At 34.8% G+C, this 15598-nt stretch overlaps 1 protein-coding gene across 2 annotated transcripts; it reads left to right on the plus strand.

The window, feature by feature from the left end:
- The first annotated feature begins 561 nt into the window (after positions 1-561).
- On the plus strand, positions 562-4738 carry LOC110767862 (uncharacterized). 2 transcript variants are annotated; one of them, XR_015836445.1, is made up of 4 exons: positions 562-980; positions 1106-1439; positions 3522-3683; positions 4053-4738. XR_015836445.1 is itself a non-coding variant. In XM_088254407.1 (3 exons), exons 1-2 carry the CDS (start codon positions 893-895, stop codon positions 1411-1413), a joined length of 396 nt encoding a protein of 131 aa, XP_088110533.1. In that variant the 5' UTR covers positions 562-892; the 3' UTR covers positions 1414-1439; positions 3522-4033. The 2 variants fall into 2 exon arrangements, 1 of the variants encoding a protein (XP_088110533.1); XM_088254407.1 differs by lacking the exon at positions 4053-4738 and having other exon boundaries at positions 3522-4033.
- Positions 4739-15598: the final 10860 nt, after the last annotated feature.

The raw sequence follows: 15598 nt of genomic DNA on the forward strand, positions 1-15598 counted from the left end.
TATCTAGTTTCATATCCTTTCAAAAGAGCTTTTTCAGATCATTTTAACAGTACTGTATTTAAGGTATATAACTATGAGCACTATTTTTAAATTCTAGCTGATTAAAACAATTATATCCCATACTAAGAGATCCAAAAGCCGCGACACATATCAAAAAAGAAAAAGATAAAAGACTCAGCAAAGGGATCAACAATAATTCTGAGCAAACCATGTTCCATAAATTGGAACTTGAAGATTATTCTAAATGCAAAAAACACGAATATTGAAGTTATAAAGAGACATGTCAATGCAATAACATGCAATTCTTTTTTTTTGGTCTGAACCATGAGGTGGTCCTGGATAGGCCCCAACTATGGGTGGCACCTTTAAGCCTTAACCACAACCCAGACTAATCCCCATTCACACCGGGTCGGCCCGTAAGGGGTAAAGTGTTGGCCAAAGTGGTGACTCCGTACGAGAGCAGGGATCGAACCCCTGACCTCTCTTAAGGAATGAGAGTGCCGAACCACTCACACCAACCACCTTGGTTAATAACATGCAATTCTTTTAATAAAAATTTAGTGAAATACCCATTCCTAGACATAAAACTATAAATATACCCTATACCATTCATTATATATAAACACACCCAAAATAAACCCAAAAATCAACAATTGTATATTTTTTAATTTAATTAATAAGATCAAATACCTTTATTGCCCTTTTTAGCATTAAATTAGTTTTGGATCTCGTTTAGAATCTATAGAATGCAGAGAACATTAAAATTAAACAAAACCACTCCCTGAGGTCTGAAGCCTCAAGCCCCTCTCCTCCTTCAAACCCACATCTCTCCTCTGTTCTCTCCCTTCTTCCCTCTCTTTGCCTTCAAAGTAAACCAAACAGTCTCAGAGCCATGGACCAACACAAGACTGACGACAATCTCCGTTATGTCGGTGGCCTCACACGTGTTCTTGCCTCTGATGCCTCCATTTCTTTTGCAGGTTTGTTCCATCTGCTTCAATTCGTTATTTCCCTTTTGATTTTTGCTTAATTAACTTGAATTTCGACTTGATTTCAGTTTCTTCGTTGAATTTCATGCTAATTTCTATTTTTTCGATATGAACAGAGCTAATGGTTAAGCTCGCTGAGTTCTGTGGCTACTCTGTAGATTTGAGGTGTCAATTTCCGGATGAAGGTGTTCAGAACGCCGACGCTGATGGTGATTGCAAGAAGAAAGAAGATGAAGACGATTTCTCTTTCGCATGCTCCAACCCCGACGGATCGCCGATTTCCACCGACGATATATTCCAAAATGGCCAGATCCGTCTTGTGTTCTCGATTTTCAACCCGGATATCTTGTTTGCAGATGCGACGACGATTTTTCCAGAGCCAGAGGGGTTGCTGCTTCCTCTTCCTCTCTGCGGCCGCCATTGAAGAAGCTCATCAGTGACGCCTCTGATGTACGTATTTTCACCGTTTATTCTTATGTTGATTGCTCATTTCAATATTTTCTAGTGTTTATTGTATGAATTATTGTGTTTTCTGTTTGTGTTTGGCTTGTGAACATTTTAAATTCAACTACTTAGTTTGTATGGCTTAGGTTAGAGATTTGAACACGTTAACTTTTATGTTGTAGTTTATGATCGTTTCAACAACTTATTTTAAACATTAGCTTATTTGACCAAGCAATCTATTTTAATGAGTTATGTAAGCATGATATTACAAGTTGCTAGTGAGTTTGTTTCTTCACTTCAAGTGCGTATTAATTTGTGTGGAAGGAAGGTTTCAATTTTTCATGTTGAAGAATGACATGACAGAGATCAAAAAATTGGTAATGAGGTTGAGGACCTACCTATTGAAAAACATGCATTGCCTATTTGATTTGATTTTTCTCTTTTTCTCTATCTCTGGTTTAAATGTGGAAAATGGATTTTTTTTAAAAAACAAATTGTAGGTGTTCTTTGAATTTTAGTTTGCTATCTGGTGTTGGTTGATTTTGAATTGGTCATATGTGTTGGCAGAAAATTCATGCATTGTTGTCTCTCATCTGTAGTTGTTGTTCAGTTTAATCCCTGTAGGAGCTTGTACCCAAGTCTGTGAGGCTGGCTCACTTGTTTCATGTTTGATGTAGTAGCACTAGTCATTTTGATTTGGCTGTAAGATTTAGCTATAAGGAATTGCTTTCTGCGTTTTGAAACCAAACCAATTTCTCATTTGAAGCAAGTTTCTAGAATCTGTTATACACATGTAGGGATGGCAAAATTCCTCGCCGGGTCGGGTCCCCGTCGGGTACCTGCCCCTAACGGGGGAAGATTTCGGGGAAAATCGGGGGCGGGTATGGGGATTCCCGAATTTTAAAAATCCCCTGTTGGAGATGGGCCGGGGATGGTATCATTATCCCCATCCCCGAATCCGGCCCGATTACTGATATATATAATTTTTTTAATTAATGAATATAGAATATAGAATATATATTTCAATAAAGCAATAGGAAACGATTCATGATTTTCTTGGTTGGCCAAGAAACATATGAAAATTGTTTTTTTATATGTTCTCCCCGTTATTAGAACCTCCTTCCATTCCATATTGTCTGATGTAGCTACGCTGCTGGTGCTATAGTGCTACTAGTTCTTTTTGTTTTCTTGATCTTTTATTTTCGTAGGTCTTTAATGTATTTTGTTGTTGTTAATTTTAGTAGTAAAATAAGAATTTTGCGACAAAATATTTAGTTTTGATTGTGGAATATATGATTTCTATTAGTTTGTCAAATTGTTTATATGATTTTAAGTAGTTGAGTTGAATTTTATGGTTTAATTGAATGTAATTGAGTTTGTTTGTTTGTTTTTTTTTTTTTGGTCAAAATTGAGTGTAGTATATTTTTAATAAATAAAAACCGGGGATTCGGGGCGGGTTTGGGAGACAACCCCCCGACGGGGACGGCGACGGGGATTCCCCGAAATTTCTTATTGGGGATTGGGAAGGGGATGGGTGAGGGGATGGGGAGCGGGGATGGGGATGGTATTGCCATACCCGTCCCCGAACCGGCCCATTGCCATCCCTATACACATGAACTTATTTGATGACTGCAAAGACCTATATTAATTTCTTGGATTATCAAATTTACTATTTTCGGTATGAAATGCTTGCTAAATATGCATCTCTAACCCGAGTGTAGCACAATGCGCTGCGACTTAACCCGTATAGCTTACTATTGAATGAAAAACAAGATATCCTCTTTTTATTTTCCTCTATTGATCTACTATATGGAGTTTCTTTGCTTTTTCTGCCCTGTAGATTTCTTAGTTCAATTTAGAAAATCTATGTTATTCTCTTATTGGTTCAGCATATATCTATTGAAATTTTGACTCGGGGAGTGAATGGTTTCATATTATCCCTGTAGTTTGTAGTGAAATAGCAGACTATTCAAATTCTATATACTATTTCAGCTTATCAATTATGCGCTTTGGGCTTATGATTGTTATTTGTGCTGTTCCAATTATTCTATTATGCTTAATTATTTTGTTCTTATTTCTTGTTGTCAGATTTGGTGAACATCCTTGGTACCATTGCAAGGTCTGGCACCAAGGAATTTATGGAAGCCTTGGCTGCTGGTGCTTCTCTTGTTGCAGATAAGGTCATTGTTACCACCAAGCACAATGATGATGAGCAGTATGTGTGGGAGCCACTCCGATTCAATATTTATGGTATGTGGAGTAATGAAGGATCAATTAATTATGCAAATGAAATGATGTAGTTGATTTTGAGTGGTATGGAGTTGTAAACTTTTATCGTACCTATTATACAAATGAAATGATGTAGTTGTTAACTTCCAGTAAGTGGTATGAACAGTTGTGATACTGTTCATACCCTGCAACTGAGTTGATTTCTATGACATAGTATTAACAGTGTACTTCTATGAGATAGTATTAACAGATTTTCAGTAACAAAGCATGCTCTATATTTTGCTCTATATATAGCTATGCACTTGAAGTTTATGATATGTAGAATGTGATTTTTACTAGGAATATAGTTCTATGACATAGTATTAACAGTGTACTTTTTTTTTCTTGTAGAGGTTTTTCCTTTTGCCTTTGCGATTGTATCTAGTGAAACTGTAGACAATTGGAGGTGGTTTCTACAAAGGATATCGGATGTCTTGCTAGGCTTTTTTGGGTTTTTTTGTATGAAATAGTATTAACAATGTTTTTTGTATCAAATGGTATTAACAATGTTTTTCGTATGAAATGGTATTAACAATGTTTTTTGTATGAAATGGTACTAATAATGGTTTTTTGTATGAAATGGTATTAACAATGTTTTTATTTGTATGAAATGGTAATAACAATGTTTTTTTTGAATGAAATGGTACTAACAATGTTTTTCTATGAAATGGTATTAACAATGTACTTCTATAGCATGGTATTAACAAAGCACTTCTATAGCATGGTATTAACAATGCACTTTTATGACATGGTATTAACAATGTACTTTTATGACATGGTATTAACAATGCACTTCTATGACATGGTTTGTAGAGGTTTGATGGAGAATGAAGGGCCATGGGGACAAACCCTTGGTTTTCTGATTTTTTAATTTTTTTAATTTTAAGTTTGGGTTTTTTCAAAAAAATTTGATATGGGCTCGTTGGGCTCGTTTTGGGTTTTTTTAGGAATTTTGTTTTGGGCTTGTTTTAAGTTAATCAATGGCAGAGATGTAATTTATAGGAACTTCAATACTAATTTCATATGTAATAAATGGTTTTTGGGTGTGTTTCTAAAGTGCATTCAATGTAGGGTTTTTTTATAATTTCAGCCTCTATTTTGGGTATATTACTAAAGCTCCCTTCTTTTAATTGACTCACAACTTCAAATAGGCATGTGCTATATATATATATATATATAAGGGAGCTTCAGTTGAGGGATCTCTCAAATAATTTGAGGGACACTCTTGTAGGGTCCACTCTGTATTGTATTTCACTAATCCAAACCGTCTATTTTGTAGATGTTCATTAAAAAATCATCTCTACAAAAAATCACTTGAATCTGATGTCATTTGACCACTTAATTGAATTATTGAAATTTTAGTACTTTCTTGAAGCGCCATGTTCTTTGATTTTGTATGACACAATTGGATATTGAAACGGTTTCCGATTTGTCTGATTTTTTGCAAGGATGATCTATGAATGTAGACTTAAAAAATGAGTAATGCTATTTGGACACACAACATTGACACACTTAGTTGACACCTGCTGATGTGTCAATGTATCATTCGTTGAACAGAAAACGAGGAGAAAAGAAGAGCAAATTATACATTGACATATCAGCGGGTGTCACTAAGTGTGTCAATGTTGTGTGTCCAAATAGCATTACTCTTAAAAAATAGATAGTTTGGATCATTGAAAAAAAATTTATACAGGACCCTAAAGGGTGTCCCTCAAATAATTTATTTGAGGGATCCCTCAATAGAAGGGAATTGTATATATATATAAGCGAATAAATGTCTAATTAGACTTAATTTAATTTTGAAAGACAAAAACCCAAAATTCAGTAATAAAAAAATAAATTAAAAGAATTAAAATAACTTGCATGTCGCTGGATCCACAAGGTTTCATCACAAGTCAATTTTTACTATTCATATGAATACGTTTTTTTTGTTTTTTTTTTTGTTTAATAGTTTAAACACTTCCCGAAAATATGCCTCTTCCTTGCGCGAAATAGACACCGCAAAAACAACGACTTTTCTCACACGATTAGAGATAACATGTACTAAAGAATTTACAAATTAACATATAGTTTATATGAGTTAGCATCATAGGACAAACATTTCCACTCAAGATTTTACCAATTTTTAAATTTGTATACTTTCGTAGGTGTGTATCCTTTTCTCTCGAGCGGTGGCAATATGTATTGTCTTATTGGGTTTAATTCCAAGTTGGTAAAGTGTCCAGTTTCTTTTGTCCCCTTATATAAAGTTGAAAGGGGATTTTGGACAAATGGGTCTGATCAAATGGGTAAGTAGCCGCTAAGTCTGATCAAATGGGTCTGGATGGAAACCTTATATTCTGGGAAAAAAAATCGCATTAAAACTCGCTGAAAGAAAAGGTAAGCAAGATATTTATCTTATTTGAAACGATCTTGAGGTAAACAAAATGTCATTACTTCGACGATGAATATGAGGATAAATTAAATTACATTCGCTCTAAAGAGGATTGTTTTAGTTCGTTTGAGGAGCCTCTTCATGTTATCCCGAAGGCTTATTATCACAAAACATCCCTGACGTTTGCGAAATTATCACATTGCATCCCTAATGTTTTTTTGTATCATTAATGGTCCCTAACGTTAATACAGGTACTCTTAAATAGTCCCTCTGTCAAAAAAACCGTTAAATCCAAGGGTATAATCGTCAAATCAATCCAAAACTATAATTTTTTTTTCCTTCCCTTCTCTCTTTTTTTCTTTCTTCTTTCTTCTTTCTCTCCGCCTGGCCCCACTCACTCTTCTTCTTTCTTTCTTTTTTCCTTCCCTTCTCTCTCTCTCTCTCTCTCTCTCTCTCTCTCTGTCTCCTCTAGCCACCCAAACCACCAAAGCCACCACCGTGGGATCTTATATCCCTGCCCCTCTCTCTACTCTGTCTGCAACTCTCTCCCTGCCCCCTCCCACAGCCCACCAACCCATCCACTCTAGCCACCCAAACCACCACCTCGACCTCCATAACCACCACTGTGGGATCTTATACCCCTGCCCCTCTATGTACTTTCTCTGCAACTCTCTCCCTGCCCCATTCCACAGCCCACCAACCCAGCACTCTAGCCACCCAAATCACCACCCCGAGAGAAGGAAAGAGGAAGAAAAAAGAGAAAAAAGAAAAAAGAAAAAAAGAGAAAGAAGGAAAGAAGAAAAATGAGGAACAAAGAAGGAAAGAAGAAAAAAAAAAAGGGAGAGAAAGAAGAAACAGAGAAGGAAAAGAAGAAGAAAAGAGGAGGAAAGAGAGGAGAAAAAAAAAAGAAAAGAGAAACAGAGAGAGAGAGAGAAGGGAAGAAAAAAAAAATTATAATTTTGGATTGATTTGACGATTATACCCCTAGATTTAACGGTTTTTTTGACAGAAGGACTATTTAAGAGTACCTGTATTAACGTTAGGGACCATTAATGATACAAAAAAACGTTAGGGATGCAATGTGATAATTTCACAAACGTCAGGGATATTTTGTGATAATAAGCCTATCCAGAAAGCCCTGTTTTGTGATCCTGGTCCTGTAATTTTCCAGTTCACTAATAAAGTTTTCATCGTACTATACGTCGAGGTTTACTTAAAAGAAAAAAAAACCCTCTACTTTATTGCGTAGTAATGGAAACAACAAACGTTACTTTTTGTTTTTGTTTTTTTTGTTTTGGAGAGAAGGCGATAGTATTTTATTGGAAAATCAGCAATCGGGCTATGTCATCGGAGATTTGGCGAGTTTCTCTTCACCAATAAGCTCGGTCGTTGGTCCTTATATTTGGATTGGGAACGATCTTGAGGTCCTTATATTTTTCACGTGACAATTGCTGGTTCAATGTACAGAATTCTCAAAAAGAGAATGTACAGCAAATTATCTCTTGAAAACGTCAAAAGAGTAGCAAAACAAAAACGGCCATGAATGAAATACTACGCCTTTATGTAAAGATGAGTTTTCCACGTACGCTAGCTATATAGACTCGTTCAAGCACTGGCACCTGAAAATTATCATCAATCCTTCACGCTAGCTCTTCTTTCCTCCAAATTTCAAGAACTTACTTTTTGAATTCATTTTTTTTTTCTTGTTGTTATCTCCTGGAATTTTATATTGTTAGTTGCATAGTTTATTTGAACTGCTTATTGAAGAAGATAGTTCGGACAAAAAAAATAATATAAAAGGTTAGGTTAGGTTAGGTGTGCACGTCTCTACGCAGGCTTTTACCTACAAATTAACCATTCTAATTAAATACTCGTTCAACAAAGGTTAGGTTAGATGTGCTTCAAATTACGAGCTACGTAGATGACACATAAAAAGGGTCAACTACATATTAGTACTCAAATTTTAGGAGTCGTTAAGTGATGACTTTGCAGCCTCGACGTGGCTATTTTTTGCATTCGTGTTCGACTCATGCTGGGCTCTTTGGGTTTTTTTATTTATAAAAATGTCGTGGATAATTCTTTTTTTTTTTTGGTCAAAAAGTGGATAATTCTATTTTCCCCGCCCACTCTTGCAACATGTGTTGAAATATGGTGTACTCTGAACCATAGTATTAAATATCGATAATATCCCCGATATTATCCCGATAATATCTGATTTTTGGGGGTTCGATATTTTAACAACTAACTATAGTGTTATCGTCAATATATCGATATTATCCCGATATTATCGGGAAGATATTTTCAACATTTTTATGAATGATTTGGGCAATATATCGAGATATTATCGATAATATCCCGATAATATCCTGATAATATCCCGATAATATCCCGATACGAAACCCAATCATTCATAAAAATGTTGAAAATATCTTCCCGATAATATCGGGATAATATCGATATATTGACGATAACACTATAGTTAGTTGTTAAAATATCGAACCCCCAAAAATCAGATATTATCGGGATAATATCGGGGATATTATCGATATTTAATACTATGGTTCAGAGTACACCATATTTCAACACATGTTGCAAGAGTGGGCGGGGAAAATAGAATTATCCACTTTTTGACCAAAAAAAAAAAAGAATTATCCACGACATTTTTATAAATAAAAAAACCCAAAGAGCCCAGCATGAGTCGAACACGAATGCAAAAAATAGCCACGTCGAGGCTGCAAAGTCATCACTTAACGACTCCTAAAATTTGGTTTTGTTTTGAATTCTTTTTGCAAGAAACAAATTTTCACATGAGATGAGTAGTAACTATGGTTATACTCATAACCAACCATTTCCCTACCCTTCATATCCCATTCCTGTTGGGATGGAATCAAGCAACTCATGGAAAGAATCCGAGACTCAATCTTCAAATGATTTTGCTTATGGACAACGTCAACCAATCTCAGATCCATATGGGTGGCATGTTAAAAATTACATGCAAAATTATTTTGGGGATTTATCATTTGATGACTACTCTTCAAAATATACTTACTCTACACATAGAGATGATGAAGATAGTGAAAATTTTGAACCTCATAGGAACTGTATGTGGTACTAAGTCACTCATGTATCTTACCATGTAATGTATAAAGTGTAAAATATTGTAGTAATTCATTATATATAAATGATTATGGTGTGTTTAATCTTCTTTCATTAATTACTACATATTTTCTACACTTACGGTGTTTGCTAGCTCGCCATATAATCAACTTAAATCAGTTAAATCCATCATGCAATGCATTTCCTTCCAATTTTTTGTGATAAACTAATAGATAATTGACTAAATAAACATCTTGCAAAGTTTCAATAAAAATTTTCAAGTTTTTCTTATAATTTCCGTGGTTTTTATTCAATTTTTTCCGATACCGATAATATCCTGATATTTCCTGCGATATTTTCGTGTTCTTTGACTTCCGATATTTTCGATACCTCCGATATTTAAGACCTTGCTCTGAACACTAATGCCGAATGTTAAACAAATTCCTAATCATGACCAAACGTTATTCTCAGACCCCGATTTCTTTTCACACAGTCTTCGAAGCAAAACAATTTCGAACTGCCATTAAAACCAATGGAATTGGTTAAGGACTTTTACTCTTAGATATTAAAGATTTATGTGATAGAAATTCAAATACTGAAATTATTAATTGTCATAAATTTAAATGATGGAGATATAAATTTCATCATTTTAGAATTCTATGCAAGTATGTGTTTTGTATTTTAGAATCATATTTTTTAAATGTAATTTATTTTATCCAGTGGTATTTTGTTGTTCGTATTAAGTAATGACTTAACTATGAATATAAATTATTATTTCTTGAAATAGAGTGATATTGTGAAGAGGATCCACATGAATCCATAACTCAAATATAAGAAGGCTACACTATATATATCCGTAATTAATTTACTCAATTGCACTTTGAAGATAATAGAGGTGGCGATTGTAGTAGTCAATTTTATGGGTATCATTAAGGGCATCCACAAGTGATAATTTGGGATCTTTGAACCCATATCCACATCTTGATCGGTTCATAATTGTATATCATTTTGTACCCTTCTAGCTTATGATTTGGTTATGTTATTGAGTTAAACTTGTGCTTTTAATTCATTTTCTATTTTGATAAGTCCATAATTTCATACACTTGCATGCCTTCTTTACTTAGTGATTTTGCTTAGTTTCTCTTTATTTTGAGTCACTTACCTATGTTTGTGTGTTTTGTACGTTAAGATAGCAAGAGATAACATTTGATGCAATCCATGCATGTTAAGGGCTGATTGGCATATGAGGAACATGAGCTTAAAGACAAACACATTTTGGCTACAACCCCTTTCCAGCCCAATTTCGTAGGTCAACTTCTTGGCCTTGGATCAGCATGCTATGGGGCTCGAATGAGGTGAAGATCTTCATAAAACTTGTTCCAATGGGTGTCTACTACAACATATCCAAATTTCAGCCCAATTGGACATTTGTGGAGTGCTCAGCCCGTCCAACACCCAACCTTACTCAGCAAGATTTGCAGCTGCCAGCATTTAGTCATGTGCCTCCTTTTAGCCATGTGCCTCACCCCAGCTGCAACTGACTTTGTACCCAACATAATGAGTGAAGTTGGGAGGCTTTCCAGCTATGAATTTCTGAATGAGCAAGTTGGTACATGCTGGAGTTATTATAGAGAAAGCATGTGCATGCATGGGAAGCAAAGAGAAAGGAGAGAGAGAAGAATGAGGAATGATGAGAGGCATTTTGCTTCAGCCTTTGAACATGAGAATTGAATTGGCAGATCACTTTGGAGCTGGAAATCAGGTTTTAATTGAAAGAGGAAGCATGTGCATGCATGTGAATCAAAAAGGAAAGAAAAGATGAAATGAAGTCAATTCCAGTCTCTGTTCGGCTGCCAACTTGCAAGGCCTAAAACACACACTTCTACTGCTCCTATGGGAATACTTTCTTCATAGAAGTTGTTCCAATGGGTGTCTAGTATAACATATCCAAATTTGAGCCCCATTGGATACGTTTTGAAACCTCTGGCCTTCCTACACCAAGCCTGGTTCAGAAAACTCGTTTTTCAGCAACCAAAAGGCAACCACATGGGTTGGCAGCAAAGGCAGCCACATCTGATCACCTTTGAACCCATGTGAAGATGCTTGAGGTGCAGCAGCAAAAGATGAAGGATGGTGTGGGAATCCATCATGATGTTCCTCCCTCTTAGCCCTATAAATAGAGAAGCCTTCAAGCTTCAAAACACACCCCAAGGGGGGGAGCTCTCAAACACTTCTCTAGAGCTCCCTTCCCTTCTCTCCCTCAAATTCTCTTAGTTTCCTTTCAAGTTGTCAATTGTTGTAACAAAATGAGTTTACTAAATTTTCCTTCAAGTTTTCTTAGTTCTACTTTACTTTTATTTGTAATGTACATTCTTTCTTAAGTATTCAAGTTTAATTAGTTTCCAAGTTTCAATTATGGTTTTTGTTCTTATTCATTATGCTTATAAGTTAATATGTTAGTTTGAATGATTGATCACCATTTAGGCTTGCATGTTAGCTATCTTGGTTTGAATTAAGAGTAGACACCATGCTTTAATTCGAATTGAACTATGAATAGGAAGAGTATGTATGGACATTCGACAACAGGGATTAGATACATGCTTGGTTGTTTAAATTGTTCTTCTATGCTTAATGGGTTCCTAATGCTTAATTTTAGGTTAGACAACAAATGATCAAATTAGGGAATTAGGAACACAAGGTTTTGACCAAACACCATGGCTTAATCATACTTTAGCTAGAATCAATCCGTTAATCTAATTGAACTTGGGAACTTATCTACTTGAGTTATTTTCTTTTCTTTCTTTCTTGTTTTATTTATTTTCTTTCTTGTTATTCTGTTTTGTGTAGGAAAACTGAATTGGATTATTCAATCACCAATCCCTGTGGAATCGACCTCGCACTTACATATCTTATACTACCGAACGGCTCGTGCACTTGCGAGTATCACAAGTTGAAGATGCAGCTGAATCCATTTTGGTGCAGCTGAATCGACGCAACACACCTACAATAAAATCCATTGTTTTGCATCCAAAAAAAAAAAAAATTTAGACTTTGTAGCAGTAATGTGTGTTTTACAACAAATATATGTGAAACATTGATGATGCAATTATTCAATACTATAAATAATTACCATTCTCAATAACGTAAGTGAGTGGATCAATATACTTTTCCTTTGTGTAGAGTAAAAGATCTTGAATTCCTCTTGGATAAATATTTAGCCAGTCCGAAGCACCCTATACCCCATTTCAAGGTATTGATATTGTTAGGATTTAAATTTGTATTTCGAAAACAATTGATCATCCAAATTATAAGGGGTTAATCTAGTGATTTGATGTGTACCTTTGGAACAATGGGGACCCCATTACGCTCAGCTACCACAACACATATGAATATCGAAATCCAATTAGTTTATATGAAACTTAAATTTCTTGAATTAAGTTCTCAATTTGTACTCACATGAAAGATTAATGCCAACATCTGTTATGTAGCTTGCGTATACAGAGTTATTTTGAGGTGAATTGCTAGCATAGTAATTTAGTCCAAGAAAGTCAAATGAACCAATTAGGCCATCTCCAGCCATATGGCTAAATGTAGTCCAGGGTTAATTTTTTAAAGAATAGTGCAGGGCTAAATTTTTTCATCTCCAGTCATGCAGGGCTATATTTTAGGGTCCTTCATATTTTATTATTTTGAGAAAAACTATGGTACAACACTCATACATTCCACAACTATATATTGTTTAATTTAATTAAACTATATGTGATAGAATTTGTAAGAAGTGTGGAATGAAATGAGTGGGAGAGGTATTTATAGACAAATTTTAGGTTTTAATTTTTTTTTTTTTAAAAAAATAAAGCCAACAAAGGCAATTAAAAAAAAAAAATTGGAAGGGTTTCAAGGGTCTGAGACATCCAATAGTCATGACCCAAAATTTTTTATAATTTTTTTAAACAACACCAAACATTTAAAAATGTGAAGACATTTATAAAAAAAAAAAATGGGTTTCAATGTTTGAGCTCAAACGGTTATGAACAAGATTTTTTTATAATTTTTTTTAAACAACACTTGAAAATATTTGAAAAGCTGACCACATTTATTATTTTAAAAGAAAAAAGCAGATGTGCGTTAATGTGGTTGTTGAAAAGCAGATGTATGGGTCCCACTTCAAATTTGGCATATTTCTAAAGCTGGGCTACATGTGGCCCGATTGGAGGGCTAAAGGGCCAAATGTGGCCCTCCAAATTTAGCCAAAATTTTGTTTAGCCCATGACTGGAGATGGATTTTGCATTATTTTAGGGCTATATCCCAAATATAGCCCATGGCTGGAAATGGCCTTAGAGACCTAGATTGTTCTTTAGTGAATTTTCGTAATTTTCTTCAAACAAATGATCGCATGCTTTGCGGATAGTCGCCATCGGTCAATGGCTCTGCAAACCTTAAAAAACATGAAAATTTCAAGCATTAACTTGGTATTTTCTGACGTATTGCTTTCCAATAACTGGTAAATATTAAATTCATAAGTAATTTCTTAATATACTTACCATCCAAACATGAAATCCAAAGCTCGTGTCGCATCATTTTTATTTTGTGTTTCTTCCGAACGGGGCACGAACCAGTGTGGCACCAATGTTAACCTTATAACTCCTCTTTGAGATGCTTGCACAATAATATTAAGTTTAGTTGATTTAGAGCCACAAAAAGGTAAAATATTCCCCATGTGTAAAAAGGGAAAGTTACATATTTGAATGAATAGTCAAACATGGAACAGTAGCTGCTAATTCTGGTGGAGTCTCCTAATTAATCACGTGCGTCAAATTTTGAAAAGAATTTGACGGACCATTTTGTTTTGTTGACACTGTAGATTGTTCAAATGTTTGTGCATAATATGTGATTTCTTTTTTGTTTAACGAACTAGAATTTTCAGTTTAAACTACAAGGGTTGGGGATTTCTCATATATGCATTAAGGTGCCATACATTCGAATTTAAAACCACTGGTCTGCAAGCCAGAATCCTTTTTCATTGGGCTACACCCGTTGACTTAATTTTACTTGATGTCTACATCAGAATGCCATCTGCAATTGGTTGGGTTTTCAAAAATTTAAACACTCTTCATTGGGCTGCTTCTTTTGGTTGATTTATTGTTTCACTTCCGGGGTAACTATGCCCAAAAGAGGATATATCATACAAGAAATTAGTGACTTATTGGATAATTATTCAAAACGATTTGCCTTCATGTACAGTATTCTATAAAAGGACTGTACAGCTATTACGAGAAGAAAAAGTCTAGCAAAAGAAACATCTTCAAGGAAAGCTTATTGGATAATGACTCCGCTGTGAATATATAATTTATTTCTTGAAACAGAGTGACATTTTGAAGAGCAAAGAAGAACGTGGAGAATTAATGATAATTTTCATACGCTACTGCTTGAACAAGTCTCTCAAGATCAAATCACATGAGATAAATATGTAGTAATGACTTTTTGTTTACGCTTTTCTTTCTGTGCATTTTAATGTTATTTTTCTTCCCATCATAGGCTCCTTCGCGGGGTTTTTCTTTGGGAAATTCACTATTATACCCAATATAGGATCCCACATTTTAAAAAAAAACCTATATGAAATAGACTTTAGAAACACACCCAAAGCTCCTTTACAACATAACAAAGAGGCTTTTAACTTCTTGTAAATTACAAAATTGTCATCGATTTTTTAAAATAAGCCCAAAAGACTCAATAGGGTATCAAAGTAATTTAATAATCAAAATTAAATTCAATAGGGCCGGCTGCCATTTTTCGAGGGTTTTTTGGGTTTGTTTATAGAAATTAAATGGTATAAAGTTTATCTATATCATTAGTGCTAAGAATGGGTATATGACTAAATATCTCTTTTTCTTTTTCCTATCATTTTGACCTTTTAAATGAGATTATTGCTGGACATGAAGGACAATTTCATGTAATTATTTGGGTTGAAAATTTTGATTCTTGACAATGGTCAAACTTTTGAATATACTTTTCTAACTAGATTTATTTATTTATAAATATGCCACTAATTCCTTATTACGATATATCCTTTTTGTAGGTACAATTACGCTGAAGGAAGTGAAAGAATAAATCAACCCAAAGGAAGTGCCTGAACCTCAAGTACATACGGAGAGTTTTAATTTGAACAATTGTGTGTCAAATTTGTTTCCACAGTTTGACCCATTGGTTATAAGAGACTAAATCAGACTTAGCGGCTCTACTCACACATGCACCATTATGCATATTACGTGTTTGAATATAGCAGTTCAGTTTTGGGATTGGGGGGGGGGGGGGGGAGGAGAGACAAAAACTCATTCAAATATGACAGTTTTCATTTCCCTTTGCACCATGACATTCTACGTAGTTGCCCCCTCAAACCCATTCAATGCCCATCTGTGTTTTGTTCTC

This window comes from Prunus avium, chromosome 6, assembly GCF_965620075.1.
Source record: "Prunus avium chromosome 6, drPruAviu1.hap1.1, whole genome shotgun sequence".
NCBI lineage: Eukaryota > Viridiplantae > Streptophyta > Magnoliopsida > Rosales > Rosaceae > Prunus > Prunus avium.

Excerpts from the sequence above, each read along its gene's own strand:
- LOC110767862 (XM_088254407.1), top strand. The coding sequence starts at position 893 with ATGGACCAACACAAGACTGACGACAATCTCCGTTATGTCGGTGGCCTC. Across the intron at positions 981-1,105 it reads TGCCTCCATTTCTTTTGCAG|AGCTAATGGTTAAGCTCGCT; the intron begins GTTTGTTCCATC and ends CGATATGAACAG.